A 23,103-nucleotide genomic window follows, 5' to 3' on the forward strand; every position below is an offset into this window, starting at 1 on the left:
TGTCATCATTGAATTTGAATCACTGGAGATACCTAACATAAATCTGTTCAAAGTATAAAGAAGAAAGGATTTTTGCTAAGGAGAAAATAAAGTTGTTTCTTTTATACAAAAAAAAAAAATAGACCTATCCTGTATTCTTCTCTGGCACATTTCTTTATTACATGAAAAGTTAGAGCCCTCAAGAGAAACTAAGGGCCCTGGGGCATATAATTTTGTTGGACCCCCTCCCCATTACTTATAATTAGAGACATGCAAAAGGTGTGTTTATTTTGTGATGAAAAGTGGTGTTATTTTCCCTTAAAATCGGTGTTATTTTTACCTAAAAGCGGGTTTATTTTTTTTTAAATTTTTGCGATTTCAAGTGTAAGAAATATGAAGAGAATATTGTAATATAATTGCACCATCAGCTGAAACATTATAAATTAAAATTACACAAATATAGGTTAAAAAGACACAAGTTTAAGAACTCAGATTCTAAATTAAGTCAACCCAATAATTTCAGAAGCAAAGTACTTTGACACAACGTTTAACTTTCAAATGAAATAATAGCCATTGTAGCTAAATTTTCTTATTTCAAATTAGTTCTCTTGTCAGTGAGAACATTATTGTATTGTAACAAGAAGCGTTCCGAATCAACGTTTGCACACAACATCCACACTGCTTCCAGGCACCTGTCAGAAAATTCAGGTTGTGAAAGTTTTAAAACTTGAAGTGCCTTCACTACATCCACACTACTTTCCTTCATTTGTTTCTCAACTATCTGTTTCAACTCTCCAAAACCGGTGATCAGCTCCTCCTGGCGGTCCATTTCTTTCAGAGTAGAAACGTTACACAACTTAGCAAGAAAAATAGGGATCATGTCTGTAATCAAAATATTTTTTTGGATCAAAGGCAGTTAAGGGTTTTCAAAGTCAAGTCTGCTTGGATCTGTAGCCATCAAGCTGGTAAGCTTCACCAGAGATTTTGTAGACACTTGCACTACACTTATTTTCACAGCAGCTGCTTTCGTGGTGTTCATGTGGTCCAAAACTGGTTTTGTTTTGTCAAAAAAATGCACTGCTTCATGTTTTCAAAGTTGCATTGCATCTTGGTAAGCTCGCCATGCAAAATATTAGCATTTGGGTATCTCCAGCCTTCTAGCCTCGTTATTAAAGTATTTTCGGATTTAAAAAAACGTAATTGTTAAGTCTGTTTACAGTATAAGAGAACAAATTAAAACAGTTTGCATAGTCCATAGTAGATGCAAGATGAACAGTTGAGCGTAATTTATAATTTGCTTCGCGACACAAGCGCTGTAATGCACAAAATATCCAACAAAATGGCCGTACATTACTCTTTGACTCTGTAAACGTGCCTTCGAGAGAACGTGAGCGTATTAGTGCACGAGTGCAGTTCGCCAAAAACGCGTCGTATCAAATAAATAATAAAACGTAAACATTGGCAAGTGTAGTCTTTACGTTGATGGTGTTATCAGTGGTGAAAACGGCTGTTTATTTACTTTTTTTTTAAGTTACCAAACGGCGGGAAAGTGTGGTTATTCGTGGTAAACGGACGTATTTCGCACAAAAAATTCGCGGTATCAGATATTATGTAAAAGTGAGGTTATTCGTGTTAAACTTACAAATTTTGCGTAAAAATTCGTTTTATCGTAAATGCGAAATTTGCATGTCCCTACTTATAATGTACCACAATTGAAAAGACTAGAAGTAACATGATCTGGAAAAAAATTGCATAAGTTGAAAGGTTTCCACTGTATTTTACTAACCATAGGGTACACACAAGCGTAAAAGTGGACCGGGCCCCGGGGCATAGCCCTGTGAAGAGTGCGGGCTGGCACATGTGCAGGTCCCGGACAACGCGTACCTGCTCAAGGAGCTGCCGCCGACGCAGGATATCCTCGCCATCGGAGCCACGGTGGCTGTGAAGTGCCGCCTGGGCTACCGGCCGGCCGGCACCAACCAGTGGGTGTGCGGGCGCGACGGCCGCTGGACGGGCGTGAACACAACGTGCAGCCGTGAGTGGGCGAGTGGTCTTCGACCTGTTCAATTTTTTTTTTTTTTTTTTTAACATTTTCATGTACTGCATGCCGATGTACGTCGGACGCCAGCGAACAAAGATGAACACTCAGGGAACATGCCAAAATCAGCTTAGGTCAAATGTTTTAATGTCTGGACAGCATAGAGAAGTCAGTGGAAGGAAGGAACGTGGAAAGAAGTTTGACTGTATATTCGACAGTGATCCTAAGTGTTGTGAGGAACAGGGCTTTTTACTTTAATTGAAGCCCTCCTTTGGAAAATTTCAAAAATTTACTTACTCTCTATCAAACGACATTATTAACCCAACATGTAACTTAAATTTTGACGATGGTTTTCTAATTTATTTTAGGATGATATAAATTATCCTCGAGTCAGTTTTCAGTTGTATAAATTATAAATGCTGACAACCTAATTTCCCTTAGAATCGTGTCATTTTTGTAGCAATTAAATTTTTTTTTCTAATACAAAATCATAGGATGAAATAGATATTGACCAGCAGTTTAAGATACAAGATAGTGAATATTTAATCTTTCCTTTTCCATTGATCATATTTTTAACAGAACACTAGACAAATAAAAAAAAATTAGAAGCTCCTGCCTGGGACGACTGCCCGGCTGGCCTATCCTGTAGCCATCCCTGTCTGCAGTTACTATTATTTTTGGAACTGTCGCATGGTTTTCAGCCCAGTGTGTTAGTCAGTGCTGTATTTAATTAAATTAAATTTTTTCTAAACTTATTCCCATCACTGAATTATCTGTGCTGTCCATGCATTTAACATTGGACATCAGCTGATTTTGGCTTGTTCTCTGTGTGTTTATGCATTTATCTTTTTTTTGTCCATTATTTAGGTTTATCTAAGACATCCAGTGTAGCCCCAGCGATAGCGTATGTCCATGAAATTGTTTTAAATCAATTCTCTCCATCTCAAGAATCATTCAAAGAACTCATCAGATAATGTCGAAAATTATAAAAAAAAAAAGTTAAAATAATCCTATGTTCTTAATGATGGTTAGGCAGGTTTTCAAATACGTACAAGAATCGGGCAATATTCCTCTGAGGCCCTAGGCTGGGTGCATGCTGAGGTCTGCTGTTCACGCCCGTTCGACGAGAGGTGTCTGCACGCTGCATTTCGGCGAAAATCCTTAACAACTGGCACAACACACCTCTCGCGGCAGAGGCAGGACGAGGTGAACACACTCTAACCCCGCAGACCACCTTGTAATGATTCCAACATTAACTTCCCTTACACACAGGGGTGTAGCCGGGGGGGGGGTGGGGTTTAGGGGTTCAAACCCCCCCCCCTCCTTAGGACCCAATCTTTAATTAACTTCTTATTCATCACTCAAACGAATTTCATATTAAAATTAATAAAAATTTTACCATTACTACAATATTTAAATTTAAGTACCGAAAACTGCTAAAATAGCACTATTTTATACCTTAAAATCCAAATTTTCCTGGGGGAGGACCCCCGGACCCCCTGCTTTAATACGGGGGGGGGGGGGGGGGGTGGCATGTTTCTTAACACCCCCCATACACAAATCCTGGCTACGCCACTGCTTACACACATCAGTCAGTTTGCTAGACGGACCAGTGAGGCAGGAAATGGCACAGCAGGAACGAGTGAGACTCGGGGGGAAACGAGCTGGAGCGAGAGAGCGCGGGTGTTTGCAGCGGTGCCGTGCCCGGCGCCCGTCACGCCTGCCCACGCGCTGCCCGCCGCCGCCGGCGACACGGGCTTCGTGTACGGCAACATGGTGGGCCACGAGTGCGCCCCCGGCTACAAGCCGTACGGCGACATGACGTCGCGCTGCCAGGCCAGCGGCAAGTGGTCCCGCGTGCGCGGCCGCTGCTCCCGTGAGTCTCCCGCGCTGTGCATCGGTACCGTGAGACAGGGTGGATGAAAACAGCGGGGGGTGAATAGAAACAGCCTTCTCAAAAAATATTTGTGTAAAATAATTTTGATTAAATTTTTATGTTTTGTTAATAATATTTGCCAATATTATTGAGTGATTTTGATTGATGATTTTTTAAATTTTTTTAATTCTCTGAATGAAAAGATTCTGTGCACCCCATTTCATGGTACCTTTCTACTGTAACTGAAACACTTTATTGTGCTTTACATCTACCATATTTACTTACGAACTACTCTTATAAATCATTTGTTTCACTGACAAATATTATCTACCAGTTTCAGATGCACTGCAATTTACAATTAATAGTGAGAATTTGGTTTAGAATCAAGTATATAGGAAATTTGGAGGATGATATAAATTGTAATACACATCATATCTTAAGAATGCAAAGATTCAAAAAAAGTTTAGTCTTAGTATCGAATAACTTCTGTAATCTAAGTGTTCTTAAATATTGTCTGTTAACAGTCAATCAATGAGTTGAAGTAGTAAATTTTTGGTACTAACATGTTTTCAGTTGGAATAGGATTAAGTTAGACTATGTTTTAGTTAAATCATTAGTCACGTAGGTGATGTAACGAGTTACCCAAGTGATTATAAAATATTTATTGCTTGCTTTGATACAGGTTATTTTAGAAAAATAGGATTATTTGTTTTAATCTAAGCTATCACCCCTTAATCTCACCAGAATCAGGTCAGAAATGTTATTAAGTATGAACTCTAAATTAAAACAAAATCTCAGAACTATTTATGTTTAATCGATATAAGCAACTTATGGCAATGTTAATTTTGACATGTAGTACAATAATGCAAAACGTAAAAATCGAGGCTTTCTGCATTTTTAAAGTAACTGTAAATTAATCACACCTACCTCTATCTTGATATTTAATATATTTTTACGTACTGCACATAACTCAACCTAACAAATTTGAAATGCTGCTGCGTAGTTATACCATTTTTATCAAAGAAATATATTAAATAAACAGGTTTTTCAATTTTTGAAGAGCTCCAAAAATGCTTGAGTACTGCATGCAGAAAAGTATTGTAATAAATTTACATTAACATCAGTTTGTGTTGTCAGTGTATGCCTCTTAACTTTCTGTTTAGCTTTTTGCCGTAAAAATTGCATCAATAACTCAGGTTAAACTACTTACTAAAATAAAATATATAAACAGTCAATAAGATACACTTTTTTTCACAGGTCTGTCTTGCAACAAACCAGCGTTGGGATCTGGAGCCAGCATACTCGGCCGCTCGTACCTCTTCATGGACAAAGTGACAATCAAGTGTCCTACAGGTCATTTTCACTCGTTGGAGCTCTGATGTTTACTCGTACAAACCATCCTTTGGTTTTTTTTAAATAATTGACATTTAAAATAATGGACATAGCTATCTTACACACGGTCCAAAGTTCTTTTGGGTTAATTTTATTTTTTATTTTGGTCCAGAAATCCTCACCAGTAGACTCAGCTGGTTACGATCCCCCCCCCCCCCCCCCAATTCCCCCTCCTTACCACGATCGCGACAGCTCGCTCAGGGAAACAAATGTCGTGAGATCCAGATATCTGTTGAGTTTAGTTTTTGTGTAAGCTTTCCGTTTAATCAACTCACTGGCATAAAGGTTGGATAAGTTGTTTAGTACTCTTAAATGAAATATCACTGTGTATAAAAATCGGAAAAAAATCTTTTTGACAGTTGTTCTCACAAATAACTTTAGACATAAAAAAAAATGCATGTTTGCACTTTGCACTCTTTTCCTGAATTGGTGTAGTTATTAGGCTCATTGAGGTTTCTCATTTATTTATCTATTAGGATTCCTTAATGTAGAAAAAATAACATTCCTGTAAGAGTCACATATTGCCTTTAGTGCCTAAAAACGTGGCACTTAGGCTTCCAGTGAAGTAGTCAGCCTATCTGTGATACATGTTGCAAGAAACAATTTAAGTGTAGGTGTAATCGTTTATTCTAGTTGATCACTGTGTTACAAACTTCATGTTAACAGTAAATCAATTTTTTTTTAAAATGTAATCCTGCATCTATCGCACCAGATATATTGCAATAATGTGATTCCAGCATAAAGAAGAAAAAAAAGAAAAGAGGACTAATGTCATAATATATAAGGGGAAAAATATGTTAACTTCTAAGAACCATACATAAGGTACAGTATCCCGGTAGAATAAATGAAAATAATAATGAGGGGAAAAAAAATATATTTTTATAAATGTTATTTAACTTAAATTTTGGCAGTAGTTGTAGTATATACACACATTTTGAAATGTTAAAAGTGTAGAGTTCTCCTGGTTGCGTACCTATAAGGTCCTGCTTTGCCCAGGAGAGTATGTAGAATTTCATTCCTACAGTTTGATGTAAAAGTTAAAACCCTTTCTATTTGTTGGTGAGAATGGTAAGTTATTTTGGATTTTTTTTGGGGGGGGGGAGGAGGGAGATAACCCCTCATCTTCCCCTTTGCATACGTTCCTGGCTTAATCTGGTTGTCCAAATATATGGGGAGGAGGGAACTTACTTTTACACGTGATGTTTCCTCAGGGTATGGAACACCTGGGGATGTGTTGGGAAGAAGTGTGTGAGAAGTGCTGTCTGTGCTGATGTTGTCAGGCACGAGGCTGGTGGGGGAGGCGGTGCTGACGTGTCAGAGCAACGGCAAGTGGAGCAGCAAGCCGAGCTGCGAGGCTGTGTGAGCATCGCGCTGGTCCAGCACATTCGCATTGCGGTCCAGCACCCAGACGCAGTCGTCACTTTTGAACTGGTGTGTGTGTGTGTGTGTGTGTCTGCCATAAGTTTTAATGTGTATCTACCAAAGATCAAACTAAAAAACTTCTCTTTTATACAACAGAATCATGTATTTTTATTCACTAGGTGCCTACTTTCCATTACTACTCCCGAGTTGATTCCCTTTGTATTTCAAGCCTCCTTAATCCACTTAATAGGTTTCCTTGCCTTTCTATTTTATTGTTTTTAGACCTGAATCAGTGATGGTCGTATGGGTCCCGTCTCATAACCAAACCCTCAAACTAAAAAAAAAAAAAAAAAAAAAAAAAAAAAAAAAAAAAAAAAAAAAAAAAAACTGGATGGTCATAAAAAATTTAAAACTGTCCTTCAAAGTTTTTTTTTTGTAAAATGTATTAGTTTACAATTTTAGTGCTACATTTAGTGCTGCATTTTTAGCGATAGTTACATATTGATTTTCTTTGATATATCTCTTTGGTAGCATTGTTCTTCAGTGCCCAGGGTCATCGAGAGAAACCAAGGGCCAAGGGCAAATAACTTTTTCGAGCCCTCTCCCTATTATTATGTACCAATTTTCAAACTCCACAATTAAAAATAAATTCTTAAGATTGTAAAAGTTACTGTGGCCATTGTGCGAACGTGATCATTGCATATCATTATTACTTGTAGCATTTTCAATAAATTCTACCAATGAAATACTTGTAATCTGGTCCTCCTATCAGAGTTAAAAAGTCTTGAAACTCAGTCCAGTCCTACTGCCCATGTGTTATCGACAAGACATCACAATTTGTGATGAGGGTCCGTGATTCATTCCCACCCTCCAGCATGATCACATTTATGACAACTTGAGTTGGCAACCAAGTAGGAGTATTGTTAAGGGGGATTAGGCCTCGCGATATTGCAATCTCAAATATTTTGATACAGCTGGCATTAAAACCCCCAAGCAAAATTTTTGGGTTGCCATGGCATAGAAATTAGATTTGCCCACTTTTGAAGTCAACACATGTAAACTGTTCTGATAATCATGATAGTTGCAATCGCTTGCATGAAATAATAAGTTTTTTTTCCCACAGCGTTTACAGACTACAGCCTGTTAGTAAATATGCGTTTGCAATGAGGTATAGACTGTCTGGGAGATATTATTTATGCCTTGACATGCCAAAAAAGCAAAAAAAAGATGGAAAAATTAAAGTAAGCAAAGTCTTATCCCCCATAATTAGCTCTCTGTGCAGAACTGTGCCGCATGAAACCTTATGTTTGCCTTTACCTTTCATCTTAGAAGTGAGTCATTATTGTACATTTTTTATTCATATAAGATGAAGCTGAATTTACAAGTCATGATTTCAATCCCATGCATTTAATTATTATAAAATCTAAGCTTCTGGCTAGCAGATGAAAAATTTGTTTATGCTAAATCTAAACATCTATCCTCATTTAGTGTATCTATTTGACATCCCATTCGAAGCAGTAATTACATTATATCCAACATTTCAATGCAGCTTATGTACAAATTACTGTCATGTGGTTATTAGAAATTCAGGGTATGAGTCCAGTCTATAAAAAGCATAATGTTAAGAGCTATGGTCAGTGGTGGTTGAGATTTCACTAAAAAAAGAAAATAAATATATGTATATGTGTTATGTACTGTCAGCTCGGTTGGTAAGGCTGAGAGTGTTGTGTTGTCTATGGTTCGTTAGTCAGCAGCTGGCATCATGGCGGACAGCTCGTCAGATAACCTGTGTAACCAATGTATCGCGGAATGCAGACACAGTGCGTGTAACGGGTAGGCTACATAAAAATATGTAAACCTCCAAACGAGCAACAATTTATTGAGTTCACACAGTACAACCAAACGTGTTACATGAGATGTATTTATTAGTTCTTTTACATATATTATTAAGGTGGTGAATTATTGCATTTTAGATTATTTGTTTTATGAAGTTGTTCTTTTACTGTTTACCATCTGATTTCTTTTCGGTTTCTGTGCCATTCTTCTTACTCTCTTCCCCTTCTTTCTTATCTTGCTCTTTCTCATCAGAACCCTTTTTGGTATCTCGTGAATTCCTGAAAAAAAAAGAGATTGGTAGCAGAACAGTGACAGTAGGTACCCACATAAACAGCACCTAGCATCTAGTTAACATTTGAGAGAGTGAATGAGAGATGCATTAAATATAAAAATCCACATTTAGTTCAAGTACATATAACTTTTTAAGTGACAATGTTTTAGTGATCTTTCAGAATAGGGACAGACTGTTAATAAGAATTAGACACTCTTTAGTACCCTTTAAAACTCACACTTCACCTAGTTCTCCTACACACCTCTATGACACATCAACAACCACTAGTAGTCCTACACTGGTACCAACCTCATAACTCTACATCACAACAGGCAATATATGTCAAGACATTGCAAACACCTTCAAGTCCTTATATAAATGTTGTAAGCACAAACTTTGCTAAAATCGTGCATTTCAGAGTCAATACTTGTGATACTATAAAATTATCGGTTCATGTGGGACACAGAACAACATTGTTAACTAATCCTCTTCACTTTAGACAAACTAATGTTTTGTCATAAGCACAGTGTTACATTGTGGTAATCCATTTAAAGTTGTCCACAAAAATGCTGAAAGATTAATGCAAACAAATTAAAACATAACATCTCTTGGTAATGAACAGCAAATAAATAATGTAATTCATACCCACCTTCCATTTGAACACAAATTTCCCAGTTGTATATTTTAAAGCTGTTTCAGAATAACATAAATTTAGGAACTATGTACCTACCAATTGATGAGTATTTGGAAATGTCAACCACAGCCATTTGAAAGATAGCAGTTTTCATGCCGCCGAACCTGAGCGCTGTGAAATAATGCACAGTGATGACAATACAGGCAGAATCAGGTCAGTTATAACCTCCATCAATCAAGGCTTCTCTCATGAACCATTTGTGACTGAATATAGGCGCCTAGAAACAATGCCTATTGATTTCCTCTCTCTGTAACAACCACTTGGTCAGGACATGACGAAATGTTGGATATGGGAAGGGGGGTGAAGGGGGGTGTAGGCCTTATCCTGGAAGCTGGAAACTTTATGGAAACATGGCTCAAAGGTAAGTATTTGATCAATATTTGGAGATCCACAAAATGTTTTGATTGCCGCGAAACGAACCACCTTTGGATGGTAAGTACCTAGTTAAAGTGTTAGGTTTGACGTCTCGTCAGATCTACGGATGGCCGTGTGAAGGGATGGCAACGGTATGTAGATCCATCTTAAATATCAACATTTCTGATCAAAATTTCGATATCTTAAAGCAAATAAATTTTTAATGTCAATATTTTGTGCCAATGATATAAAATTGAAATAATACAATATTGTTCATGGGTTTCTTTCCTTCAAAATTTGGAAAAAAATGCATAGTATGTCAATTATATACTCTTACATAGAAATACTCCATAACAAGCCAAGCTGGTTTTGAATAATTTCATTGTAAAAGCTTAAATGTACTCAGATACGAATACTCAATATTGCATGAAATTTAATAATTTTATAATAAGCAAAATAATTATTGATGTTTCAATAATCTAATACATCGAAAAGCGAAAACCGTCGTATATTTTCAAGCCAACACTTGATCAGCACTGATATCATTCAGACCAGGGCCGGCGCGTCCATATATGCGAACCAGGCAACCGCCTAGGGCGCCAAGTAGCTGGGGGCGGCGCAGCACGACACATAACAGCTCATATAATATGTTTAACGATTATTTAACCTAGATGAAAATAGGATTTTTTTAACAGTTTGGAATGTTTATATTGATGTAAGTAATTATTTAAAGTCCACGGTGACCTGTTTATGATTTGTAATAAGTAAAAAAAAAAAACACAAGCCTGCTTACATTTGATTGTTGACAAAATCTCAGGCTTACGTGATGTATTTTGAGGCAAGGAAAACTTTTTTTGGGGGTGTCCGGGGTTGGGGGGGGGGGGGGGGGGGCATTAAGGTTTTTAGCCTAGGGCGCCAATTTACCTAGCACCGGCCCTGATTCAGACGATGTATCGAAAGCCCGATGCAGTTTCGCCGTCCCTGGCCGCGTGTTCTCTCCGCCGCGCCGGCCCGGAAGTTCATCTCACCCCCCACGCCCGACAACGAGCCGCAGCTAGTCACCTGGCCAGGGCCCTGGAGCTGGGCCCGTCGCCCTGCGAGGAGAACGGACTCGTCAGGAACCGGCGGTCCGTGATCCACGGAGCCCTCGGGCCCTGTGCGCCGTCTCCCCTGCGAAACACCGCCTCCAGCACCACCACACACCACAGAAACTGCTCCTCCTCCACAGAAAAGTTGGAACCAAGCAAAAAAAAAAGACTAAGGCTGTCAGTTTTTGATATTTCATTTTTTGATACCACAACATACAGGATCGATCTGAAATTAACGTCAAAACAGATGGTGCCCGACGCATGTGGAGCAGACAATATATATATATATAAAAAAAAACATATTGGTGAATTCGGGCCTGTGCGATCGCTGGAGCCACGAGATGCACTGGATCCACGTCATGTGGAATGCCATATCGCAGATGGTAGCGCGCCACATAACATGTACCCAGTGAATCTGCTCGTCCAGCGTTAAATGCTCACGTGTTAAAATTGACAGGAATCCCAATGGGTGTTGGGGGGGGGGGGGCGAGGGAAGGGGATGGTTTATGATTCCCTTTTCACAATTACGATTTTGCAAGGGTGAGTTTTTCCACCCTCCAAACTCCTGCCGTGAAGGGCTTCGTAACTCCAGGCGTAAACACTGCCCACACAGTTTTGACGATAATTTTAAGATGCGCTGTGCGATGTGACAGAAGCGTCGCCGCGGAGTGAGATGAACTTCATTTTTTTTTTTATTTCGCTCGAAATCTGGTTGGCCCGAACTGCGCGCGGTTGCGATGGACACGCGCTGCCCTCCCGACACCCGACCACACTCTGACCGCGCCGAGGGGGCGCAACCCCCCTTCTTACTCGTCGCTCGCCTGCCGGGCGACCCTCTGGTGCTCGGGGGTGGTCTCTAGACGCCGCTGCTGGTCGGGGGACCCCGGGGCGTCGGCCGGCGTCCCGGCGCCAGCGTCCCTCCTGCAACACGAGCCCCCGCTGGTCCAGCACACCCCTAACACCGGCACACTGAGAGAAATGATTGTTTGCCTCAACAAAAATATTTGTTCGTATATGGCGAAATAAATATAAATTGTTAATTCAAAAAAAAAATATTTTGTAGTAGGGAAAGATTCTGTTGACCCAACAAAAATGTTTTTTTTTTTTTTTTTTTTTTTTTTAAACTCAACTGTAGGTATATTTGGTTAGGTGTAACAAATCATTTTTTGTTACTTACCAAGTTTGGTTAAGATGACAAAAATATTTTGTAACAGCAAGTAAATATTTGTTTCGCCATATACAAACAAATATTTTGTTTGATCCAAACAAACCTTTTTCTCTGTGCACCTGACTAGGCGGGCCTTTCAACCATGGTGGCTGTCAGTGTGTGGAATAAATATACACACTCACCGTGGTTAGTTTAAAGTAAAATAATTTTATAAATAAAGCTTAGTTTGGACTTATAAAAATAGTAACCATAATTTTACCCTGCATTTTCAGTTTAAATAACATTCTAAAATAGAGTGTATGTAAGAAATAACTTTAAAATTATAATGTAGCACGTGACTGTAAAATTTTGTCTGGAGGGGGGGGGGGGGCGTGTCCGATCCTGGGTCCAGGGCCCGTAATCGAATGTGGAGGCCATGCTTTGAAAACAATCAACGGAAGAGACACGGGCGATGGTCTTCGTACACCGGGCCCCCGGCTTTCATAAGTGCCACGCTCGCTGGTGCTTCTAGCGCGGTGTCTCCTCTGAACTGGCGCGCAGTCTTCTCCTCGTCCACAGGACAAGTGTGAAATTTGAGCGGTGACTGTAACATTATAGCGCTTCCGGTTTGCTTATACCTCAAAAATTACTCTGAAAACACGTCTTCCAGCCATTTAACTCTTTTGAAAATACAGTTTATACAGTTTCGCGTTGTTTTTTTCTGAAGCTCTGCACAGCAGATATGTGAGTTCAGGTGGGCGGGCCCCTTAAGAGGGATCAGGCGTCGCCATCTTGCATTTTGCAATATTTTGATACAGCTTGCGATAAAACTTCTGTGCTAAATTTTTCGACCATAATTACGAAATCTTGAGCGACTTTCTACTAGTATTAGATATGTAAGCATCTGTTGATAAACGTTTGAGTCCGAACATAAAATGTAGGACAGCTATTGTGCTAAGTTTACTGGGAAAGCCATAAAATAATTGCAGTGACAAGAAAATGAAATAAATAACATTGCATGTGAGTTCGAGCCCGAAGGATCGAAATCCTGAAATCCTGCATAACTCATGGATGTGCATGAAATTAAAGTTCGATAATTTTACAGGAATACTTCAAACCTGAACTGAAACACAAACAACCACGAAGACACACTAAGTCCAAAGTGAAGTAAAATGAAGAGTAATTTATTTAAATAATATTTGAAACTTCAGAACAAAAACCTTAAGATGTACTAAGTACTATTTTTAAGTAAACTACTGATCTAAATTCGGATGCAGTTATTAGTTCAGGTTATCTAGTTAAAGTAAGTATGCACAATTAACTAACTACAAAAAAAAAAAAAAACACTTCGCTGGAAGTACAGAATATGGCATCTCAAAATTGAAGTTTCATCATCTGTATTACTATTCAGTTTATGCTCACCTGGCCCTTGGCTGAGTAGCATCATCGGTTCCATTTACAGGTTTATTCTCATCTCTGCAACAGACAAAAAAAAACTTATCAGTCATTTTTCTCACTTTACAGGATGCTAGGTGATCATTGCAGTGATATTAAATTGGAATTATATATATGTATATATGTATGTATGTATATATATATATATATATGTCTTCGCCAGCATACCCTGGATTCAGTTTACATACTGAGTTGACCTCAACTAATTAAATTTTTATATCTGACGTAACCATTTGATGACCTTTGTTATACTGTCTCAGAAAATCCTGGATTTAATGTGAGAACACACAAACACATAAATAAAGAGATATTGTAATATATATATATATATTGTTATATATATATATATATATATATATCAACGAAGATTTATGATATACACACAGTTATATTCTGGAACCTAAGTCATAAAGGATACCGCTAAATAGTTAGTGCACGTAGGTTTCAATAGTTCGGTTGTGGCAAAAGTATTCTACAGAGAATGGCTGAAATGTAGTTCCTCAGAGATTCAAATAACTTGGACGAGTTTCAACTCAAAATTACAAAGTTACATGGTAGTTCATAGGATAATGAAGATGTAGTGGGTTTCTAAATCTCTTGCATAACTCACTAGGCGCTCATTATTCATATAGTTGGTCTTCTCGCTTCATGAGTATTAGCGCGAACTGACGCTAAGAACCCTTTTCATTGGTTAAAAGTCTTACATTTGTGGTAAAAATCCGGGACTTAGAACATTAGGTGCATCCAGACAAACTAAAAATAGGAGGGGTGTTTTTTAAATAAGTAAGTTTTGAAATTCGACCGCCGCAGCGCTGCGGTCGGCATTCCGCGAAAGCGGACTGTGTACTTACATCTGTTGGCAAGCCACAGACGCCATTACGGAAAAATTGGACCGTTTTTACGTTTGTTTGTGAGCATTTAAAATGCCTCCGCCCATTTGAGAATCTCGCCGATTGTGAAAAACGCGCTATGATTAGTTTTCTTAGTGCTAAAGGCATTAATGTGGCTGAAATTCATCGTCAGATCAGCGAAGTGTATGGAGAAAAACATTATGACCGATGGAATGGTACAGTAATGGGTTAGAGCTTTTAAAGATGGCCACACATTTCAGTGATGAGGTACTAAGTGGACGACCTTCTGTCATTACAAAAGATTTGGTATAGAAAGCTGACGAAAAAGTGAAAGAGAAAATACGACATCAATGAAGAGGTAGGTTAAAACTGCCTTGCTGAAGTGGTTGTTAAATCAGGCGGCAGATTCAAAATCTGGTTGCACGATACGATAAGGGCCTTAATATTGGTGGAAATATTCATAAAAGTAGATTAAGGTACAGGCTTTCATGTAAAATTTTTTTTTTTTAAGAAGAGTCAACTTGTTTTACAACTTGTGTTACTAAAAATAAACGGCTCCTAGACTGAATAAACTGAATTTTTTTTAACTTACGTATTTTCAGCTACAGCAGCTGCTGGGCTCTCTTTGTTTTCCTCAGCACTGCGCCTGTTGAAAAAAATAAACATTCGTCATTAGCATCGCAAATTTAAACATAACTTGTTAGCGGGTGACACTTTAATTCACACTCACGAACCACGATGTGCAAGCGAGAATTATCACACCCAGAACGTCTACATTAGCTTCCAGACTACTCTGCTTTTCCTAAGCATCAAGTACTAGATCCACTTCGAGCTCTGGTGACTCTGATCATTCGCAAACAACTCTTGCGTCACGTGATAAGTCATCATCTCCTTAGGCATACCTTCCGAAAAGTTTTCTTAACGTGCCTGGAATTGTGCAACTAATTCCTAAAGCGGGCGAATCACAAGCAGTACGAGCTCCCTAGAGTGTGGAATCAGAAATGAAATTTCTGCCAGTCCTATTATATGGCTTAGTCGGAATAAAGACTCTTGAGTGACTACTCGAAGTTATAGTGAAGCCGTCTCGTTAGCAAGTGCCTTGATTAGTCGGCGAGTTTGCCAGTGTTTCCATGTCTAAGGAACTCGCTGTCCACTCGGCGTTAAGCCCAATGAAAAAAAATGAGTCTGTTGGGTGGAATGATCATTTTCCGTTGACTTAAGTGTTAAGTTGGTCATACTGCCCCGATGGACACGACAAATCCAATTATATACTTCGTGCCACAAAGCAAGGAACGATAACATTACACAACGAACTCTAAAATGTCTGTCGGCGAATCTTTCCATGCCAAATGCGTCCGTAAAATGCAGCATAGAATGCGTTAGAAACGGCGTAGGCCCTGAAGAAATATTTTATTTCCTGTCGATAGCTGAAGTGCATAACAACGTAACATTTCACCGTCTTGCACAAAATTAGATTAATTAAGTTTATTTTCAATTCACGGAGGCAAGCTATACATATGTTGATAAGGGGTAGAAAATAATTCAGCTGTTAGCTATGCCAAACATTAAAAATAAACGTAATAAAGTGTACACTGAATATTTTTTCTGTACAAAACATAAATCTAAATCTAAGTAACAATATATGTGTCTAAATGCACACAGCTAGACGTGTGGCACTATGCACATAACGCTCAAACAAACTTGAGCTTACAATATTAATAAGCATCTACATCTCAATGGGCACATTTCGTTAAACTACAATAAAGCCGAAAAGGAGAACACGAGCTTGCAGAAAGTGGCACCTATAAAGCGACAGAATCCCAAACTGCGCGTGTAATCAAAACCACGTTACAAAGCACGACTAACAGCAGTTTTATTGTAATCACGCCAGTGAGAACGCACTTCCGGGATGGAAACCATCGTTCACCACCAGCGTTTCCGGCCTCGCTGTTCATCTCGCCACTCTTACTCTGGTGAATAACACAACCTGCACGATTGTTCGTGAGCTTGCGCGAACAGGTGCTAGGATTTCAAGGCAATTTACAAAATAAGGCGGGGGAGGGGGGGAGTAACAAAAAATTTGAGTGGTAATTGGAGCAGCGGAAATTTTTACATTCTTCCAATGATTCTTGCAATGGGAGAGATTGATTTAAAACGATTTTTTTTATTTTCCCCATTTTTGACTTAGGCCTGTATAAAAAAAACCGTTTAAAATCATGGACATCATTAACGCGTCAAGCTTCAAAAATAAACATAGTAAATTGAGCGCAAGTGAGCGTCTTCCCGGGTAGCACATGTAAATAAAGTTTGTGCGTGGAGTCCACGTGTGACATTAGTGAAACTTCATGCTTGTTTGGTATTGATAGTGATAAATTATTTACATTTTCAATCACAAACTCACATAAAAACGTATGATAAGTTAATTGTACAAAGAATAATTTTTATTCTACACGAATAAAAAAATGGTAGATACTTTAAATATCATAAAGAAAAATTGGTTGTCTGTAAAGTCGGTTTACGGACGATAGTTAAACGTGACAACGTCATAACAAAACATTGATGAAATGTTGCATACTTTATGAATAAAATTGAATCATTTTTATTTTAATAATTAAAGAATAAATACTTGAAATTATACTAGTAATCATATTTTTAAAATGCAAGAATAATTAACCTTTATTGCCGAAATTGTTGTTGTAATAAGCAATACCACATTAACTTTTCACTTCACTTTATAAACAGTCGAGTGGAAGAGAGATAGATGCGGCGCAAGCGTACAATGATCGTAATGGGACACAGCGTAACGGAACAATGTGCGTAACGGGACACTTTTTCGTGCGTACAGCCGGCGTTCATCGATTTATTAGATGTTGTCACGTCAAAAAATAACATGTTAGCTTCAATCGTTAACCCGTTACGAAAACTGACGAGTAGACAAAACACAAAATTTTTTCTACCTCACCCCTGCCGTTTCCATTCCGGCTGTTACATCGAAGCATGCCACGCTACGTAGGTACATATCCCCCACTCCTCTTTGAAGTCTTCCCATTCGACCGCTTAGCGCATGCGTTGGAGTGGCGTCGCCGCTGAAGCAATCTCTTGCTCTACCGGTCCACCCCCCCCCCCCCCCGATCCACCCCGTACCTAACTATTCCCCTCGTGGTGACGCTCGTACATTAAAGCCCCCTCAGCAAAGAAGCAAGCGACTCTGTCTACAGCGAGTCGAGGCGGAAGACAGCGAGCCGCGGGGGCACGTACTTGCGCCGGAACTCCAGCTCGTAGGGAAGCTGGTCGACAGAGGCGTCCTCACGCGACTCCTCGGCGTCGAGGGACGCGGCGGTGGCGTCGCGACGCGACCCGCTGTCCGACCTCCGACACAACGACACACACAGCACTCGCGCCGCGCCAGGCCAGACAAACCTGTCGTTCCCCGAACAGTGGGCGGAGTGGTACAACCCCTCTGCGGTCGGCTGCACTTCCCTCACAGACGCGTGGTCTTCGATGATTGACTGAGGGCCCCCTTGGACTCCTCCAAGTCTTTCAGTCCTCGCCATAGACGTGTAACATCCAACAGCGGTTACGAGAAATTAATTTGTTCTCACGTTGTGAATAAACTTAACAATACGAACCTCGGACAAAAAAAATTAACGCAGAACTCTTTAAAATAATGCCTAACCGTGATAAATATACGAAACATTTTGTGTTTTCAACTACATAACTGGACGCGAATCACACGTCTCAGAGTCTCTTCAACTGTAATGGCGACGCATGAAATATGAGTTAAATCATAATGGTTATATTTTTGATTAGAGAAACACACAGTCTCTAATTTAAATCAGTAGGTATAACGTTGTTCGTTGACATCTTCGTCGTCGGATCTTGAAGCCGCCTGTCACGTGATGTGCTATACGGACGTTTTGGCTTATTTTATATGTATGAAAACAAATTCATCTTGTTTTCAAGAAGGCTTTTGTAACTTTATGTAGAGCATATTTCATGGAAATATTAAAATATTTACAGTTAATTAAAAATGAATTATTTTCTGCACCTATGAAAACTGCAGAGTTAAGTTTGTCGTTCTTAGGTGTCACTTCAAAAATATTTTTCTCAGATAAGCTTCCGTAAAAAAAAAATAACTATATATTTTTTTGTATACTGAACAATGAGACGTGCTGTTGTGAAGCGACTTCTCGAAAAGTGAGCGGAAACGGAGCCCGCCGCGGGGAACGGAAGTGCGTGGCGGGTGTAGTGGCGAGCAGACTCACCTCTCGCGCTCGCTGACTGCCATGGCATCCAGCAGCGTCGCGGTGCAGACCACCGCCAGCAGAACCCACATCGTCTGCAACAAGTGGCAACACCGCTCACCCACTGCAACACTGCGCACCCATCGCAACACGTGGCAACATTCTTCACCCACCGCAACACGTGGCGACACTGCTCATACATCGCAACACGGGGCAACATTCTTCACCCATCGCAACACGTGGCAACACTGCGCACCCATCGCAACACGTGGCAGAAAAAAATATCTTTAGCAGGGATTTTCGCTATTCTGAAAACTCGCGTTTTACCCTAAAAAATATAGTCTAAAAACCAAATATTAAGTGATTTTCGTAACCAGACATCTCTCGGATATTGTGAGTGGTTTTTAAATAGTTCACCGTATGTGTGCCCCGGTAGACGGGTGCCCTTAAAACCCAAATTAATTTTTCAATTTTTTTCTATGTTACTGCTCTGTTAGAGCAAATCGGGACGCTAACACCGGCGGTGCGACCCTAGCCACGCGGCGCACTCACCCAGGAAGTCATGTCGTCTCGGCGCAGCTGTTGTCGGTGAGGAGAGACCGTGGACTCGACTGATGCATGCCGCCGGGCCGGCCGCGCTTATAAAGGCCCTCTCCTGCCCGCAGGGGGTGGGGAGTGTCAAGAGGGGGGGAGGGGGTTGATGACGCCACTAACGCAAACAGGAGGACGCGCCCCCCCCCCCCCCCCCAATTGTGCACGGCCTGGCGGCGCCGGTGTCACATTGGCACGCGGGTGTCAGCGCCGCCACCCCACCCCCTCCTGCCAGGCCCGGGAACGAGCGTGCTAATTGCCCTCTCCGGGGCCTCTCTTCAGACAGGTCTCCACAGGTCCGCCCGCCTGGACACACGCGGTGAGCAGAGCTGCAGGGAAAACAACGACGTTTCAAAACTACTTAACATATACGGAAAAAAAAATCATTTAAAGAACTATCTGAGGGCTGATAATTAGTTTTGTTTCCGGATTAAGTTATCAAACTGTGTTTTTATAACAGTGAAAATGGCTGAATGGCTTACAACGCGGCGCACTGGCTCCCTTACCGCCAGAGATCCGAATAGCGGGGCAGAATGCGCCGCGCTATTAGTCCATCCGCCTTACAGCAGCGTCATATGTGGGAGAGGTATATCCAGGCGCTGGCCCTGTATCTCTATTCACTGGCGGCTGACTTCTTCGAAGAAGGAATCGAGAAGCTGGTGTTACGATATGACAAATGCCTCGATCGTTTTGCGATTATGTAAAAAAAATAAGTAGTATCCTTCTGAACTTTTGGTAGTAAAATTATATATTATGTTATGTAAATTTGTCTTTTTTATAGCACATCGGAAGTTGAAAAAACAACCCTCGTATTTTTTTCAAAATCTGTTGCTTACGCATGAAAATCCTGCTAATTTTTTTTTATTTCTCAAGGGACTTGCAATAATTTTTATCTTCATTTATAAATCTTACAATTGCCCTACGTACAACGTGAAGACTGCGTGTCAGTTCAGAGCCTCGCTCTTAGAGGCGATACCGCGCTAGAAGCACCTGGAGTTGTCGTTTGGACCGAAGCAAGGAGGCGTTAAGGGTGACAATGGCTCGAAAATCAAACGCCCAGTCAACTCAACGCGCGAGGCATGAGAGAGCGTGCAGTCTTTTCTTCGGTCTGGGTACAACCACGTAGACGTTAAGGATGAGAAAAAACCGAACAGAATATTATAGTATTGAATTCAACAGTTTTTTAAAATTCTATAACAATATTTCTATCGTTTAGTACAAGAAAATAGCTGAAGTACTCGGCGTTGCAAGGGATTCAACCAGAGTGAAGATATTTCATTTATCGAGATGGGAGTGTACTTTTTTTTTTTCCATGGTTTACCATAAACATTGAATTCACTTCGTTTATCTGCAAATTGTTTTGTCAGATATATGCTACAATTTATTGTTAAGGGCAGGCAATTTTTGCTATAATATCTGGACGTCCATTAGACTGCAATATTGTATACCCGCGCCAGCGGTTTTTTCCTTGTAACTGACGTCTATCTGCGAGACAAGCCATTGCCTAATTAGACCAGGCCCTTCAGGACACGTTCTCTTCCACGCTGAATTATTGTGATTGGCGTGCTGACAGAAAACATATAACTGAAAGAACTCGACCAGTTACGAAACACAGATGATATTACAGTTTTTTTTAAACTCTCAGCTAATCTCGGAATCATTTCGCGAAAAAATACATGTCCCTTGTTAGAGTTAATTTTGAAAAAAACACGCAAAGAAATATTTTGTGTGACTAGTTGTGTTATGGCCAGTAGATGGAAGTTCATTTTTCATGTTAAATTTGAATTAATAAAAAAATTACATTTTTAGGAAACGTTTCCAAACCGAGGCAACAGAGATTCGGTTGCAAGCTTAACCCAGCAGCCGAAACAAAGAAAAATAACTTTCACTGTACCCCAACGCACACGATTCCGCAACGTAACTAACATAAAATAAAATTTTGTTATGAACATTCACTTTTTTTTCAGTTAAAACCGAAAGCGTAGTTATCAGTTAGACTGATTAAAAATGATTTATAATGCAAAAGTGTAATTAAGATAATGGACGATCAAAATCTAACCATCTTAACTTTTTATACGTTTAGCAAAAATTTAAACTATATAGATTTGATAAATCTGACATTCGTATTAGAATTTTGGTTATGTTACTGACTTGACAGAAATGACCCACAACATATTAACAGCAATAATTTATTATGTATCGAGAGATCTAGACGAAAACACACCGGATAAAACCGCGCCATAATTATTGTGATTTAAAAATAAATTTTTGATATTTTTTCTTAAAGTAATATATTTAATAATTTTTTAATAATTTATTTTCTGAACTGGATTATAAAATATATTATGACCGTTTTCATTGCAGGACTAAACTTAAAGAGTTTTTTTTTTGTATTCAGAAAAATAATTTTATTAAAACGATTTATTCGAGTGTGAGAAATTTTACACCAATAGGAATTCAATATTCCATTATGATACTGTTAATTAATGCAATTTTTTCTTTAGCAGATTAAGTTTTTTTCAGAGTATCCCGTCAGTGTAACTCCATCCTTACAATGACATTCTGTAGTTAAAAAACTGCGCACGAAGAGTTGTTTTGCTCGGGGCACCCATTAAGTTTATTTTACGTTTTATGAGAAAACTTTGTCAGAATGCGCAACACCCCTTAACTACAGCACGGAAGACTTGTGTCATTTAGCAAGATTTTATATTCACTCTCTTCGATTGCAACTTGCAGTATGATTCTGAAGTTTCGTGATAGAACATTCCTCGGAACTAAAATACTGTTTCGAAATTCTCCTACCCAGTGTTGTTTTTCAATACAGAAACTATTGCGTTCCTTTCACAACTTATCTTAGTGTACACTGTAATTATTTTCGTAAATGGCACAGAAATCTTCATGCAAAATTACAGATATTTGCAAATTTGTACATTTACTTGAAGACAACTTTTATCACTACAAAATAGTGTTTGCAGTAATACTGGGTTCGGATTCTTGCCCGGGCGTTTATGCTGTGTGTTGTCCCAGTACCTCCAATAGTTAAAGTTATTTGTAAACCGTTCTCTAAATAGCGTTCCAGCGTTAAGGGGATTGGTGCAGGACAAAAAACAGTCATTCGTCAGAATTTGTTGGAAATGAGCTTAAGTGTTTCATAAATGCTTGTTTATTACTACTGTATGGCCAGCCAGCACGTATATAAGCTAGCGGGTGAGATTTGGCAAGTTAGTGGCGAGAGAGCTTCTGTGAAGGGAGGTTGTCGAATGTTGCAGCTCTGAGGCCTGCCATCTAGCGGGAATCTTTCGAAGGTCTTCCACAATATCGCCTTTCTCTCTCTCTCCAACACGGACACCGAACCAGCTCTTATCGCTTCCCATCTCGCCCTATCCTTCATTCTCGGATCAGGTAGCCGCCCTTCCCCGCGTAGACTTTCGTGTTACTCCAGGAAACCAAGACAACCTGTGAACAATTTGTCCAAAGCTGAATTTTTGTACTGTGGTAGAGTTGACTATGCTTAATAACATACCGAAAGTTTACCGCTGTAGACCTTGTGCGTTATCACCGAAAATTTGCATTTAAGTCCTAGGTGACAGCAACTTGCATCAGTCCATTAAAATGCTACCCATTTATACAGTTTTTAATTTAGACTGTCCATAAACTTACCAAAATAATCTAGAAACTGTAATACACCCATTAATGTTAGAAAAAATTTAAATTTTTAATATATATGATATAAAGCGATTAATTCACGACATATTTTTTTTATCTTTGCCACCCAGATAAAAATACGATTTACACCGATTTGAAGAGCCCAATGCGAAAAAATGTCTAAATAAATGTTTTTAATTATACTTTTAGCTTTAATATAGTATATTTATAAAGAGTCTAGCATAATTAGTTGTCTCATTAAAGCTGCCCGAGCGTTGCA

The 23,103-nt window shown here is 39.5% G+C and overlaps 2 protein-coding genes across 2 annotated transcripts in view; one reads left to right on the forward strand and one right to left on the reverse strand.

The window, feature by feature from the left end:
* Positions 1–6,805, forward strand: part of LOC134535371 (sushi, von Willebrand factor type A, EGF and pentraxin domain-containing protein 1-like) — a 93,896-nt gene extending 87,091 nt beyond the window's left edge. Inside the window, exons 33-36 of the mRNA XM_063374444.1 lie at positions 1,846–2,014; positions 3,711–3,893; positions 5,151–5,246; positions 6,566–6,805. Of these exons, the coding sequence (XP_063230514.1) occupies positions 1,846–2,014; positions 3,711–3,893; positions 5,151–5,246; positions 6,566–6,648 (531 nt within the window). The 3' untranslated portion in view covers positions 6,649–6,805. The remainder of the gene's footprint in view (positions 1–1,845; positions 2,015–3,710; positions 3,894–5,150; positions 5,247–6,565) is intronic.
* A 1,706-nt stretch (positions 6,806–8,511) lies between these two features.
* On the reverse strand, positions 8,512–19,197 carry LOC134535324 (uncharacterized). The gene is made up of 6 exons (XM_063374391.1): positions 19,140–19,197; positions 18,609–18,682; positions 14,936–14,989; positions 13,460–13,513; positions 11,701–11,811; positions 8,512–8,761 (listed from the first exon to the last, which is right to left on the reverse strand). The coding sequence occupies exons 1-6, from the start codon at positions 19,149–19,151 to the stop codon at positions 8,647–8,649; spliced, it is 420 nt and encodes a 139-aa protein (XP_063230461.1). The 5' UTR covers positions 19,152–19,197; the 3' UTR covers positions 8,512–8,646.
* Between the last annotated feature and the right edge of the window lie 3,906 nt (positions 19,198–23,103).

The sequence above is a fragment of the Bacillus rossius genome, chromosome 8 (genome assembly GCF_032445375.1).
Source record: "Bacillus rossius redtenbacheri isolate Brsri chromosome 8, Brsri_v3, whole genome shotgun sequence".
Taxonomy (NCBI): Eukaryota; Metazoa; Arthropoda; class Insecta; order Phasmatodea; family Bacillidae; genus Bacillus; species Bacillus rossius.

Coding starts and splice junctions, on each gene's coding strand:
- LOC134535324 (XM_063374391.1), bottom strand. Junction 14,990..18,608: donor GCAGTCAGCGAGCGCGAGAG/GTGAGTCTGCTC, acceptor TTTTTTCAACAG/GCGCAGTGCTGAGGAAAACA. Junction 11,812..13,459: donor GCTACTCAGCCAAGGGCCAG/GTGAGCATAAAC, acceptor CTCGTGTTGCAG/GAGGGACGCTGGCGCCGGGA.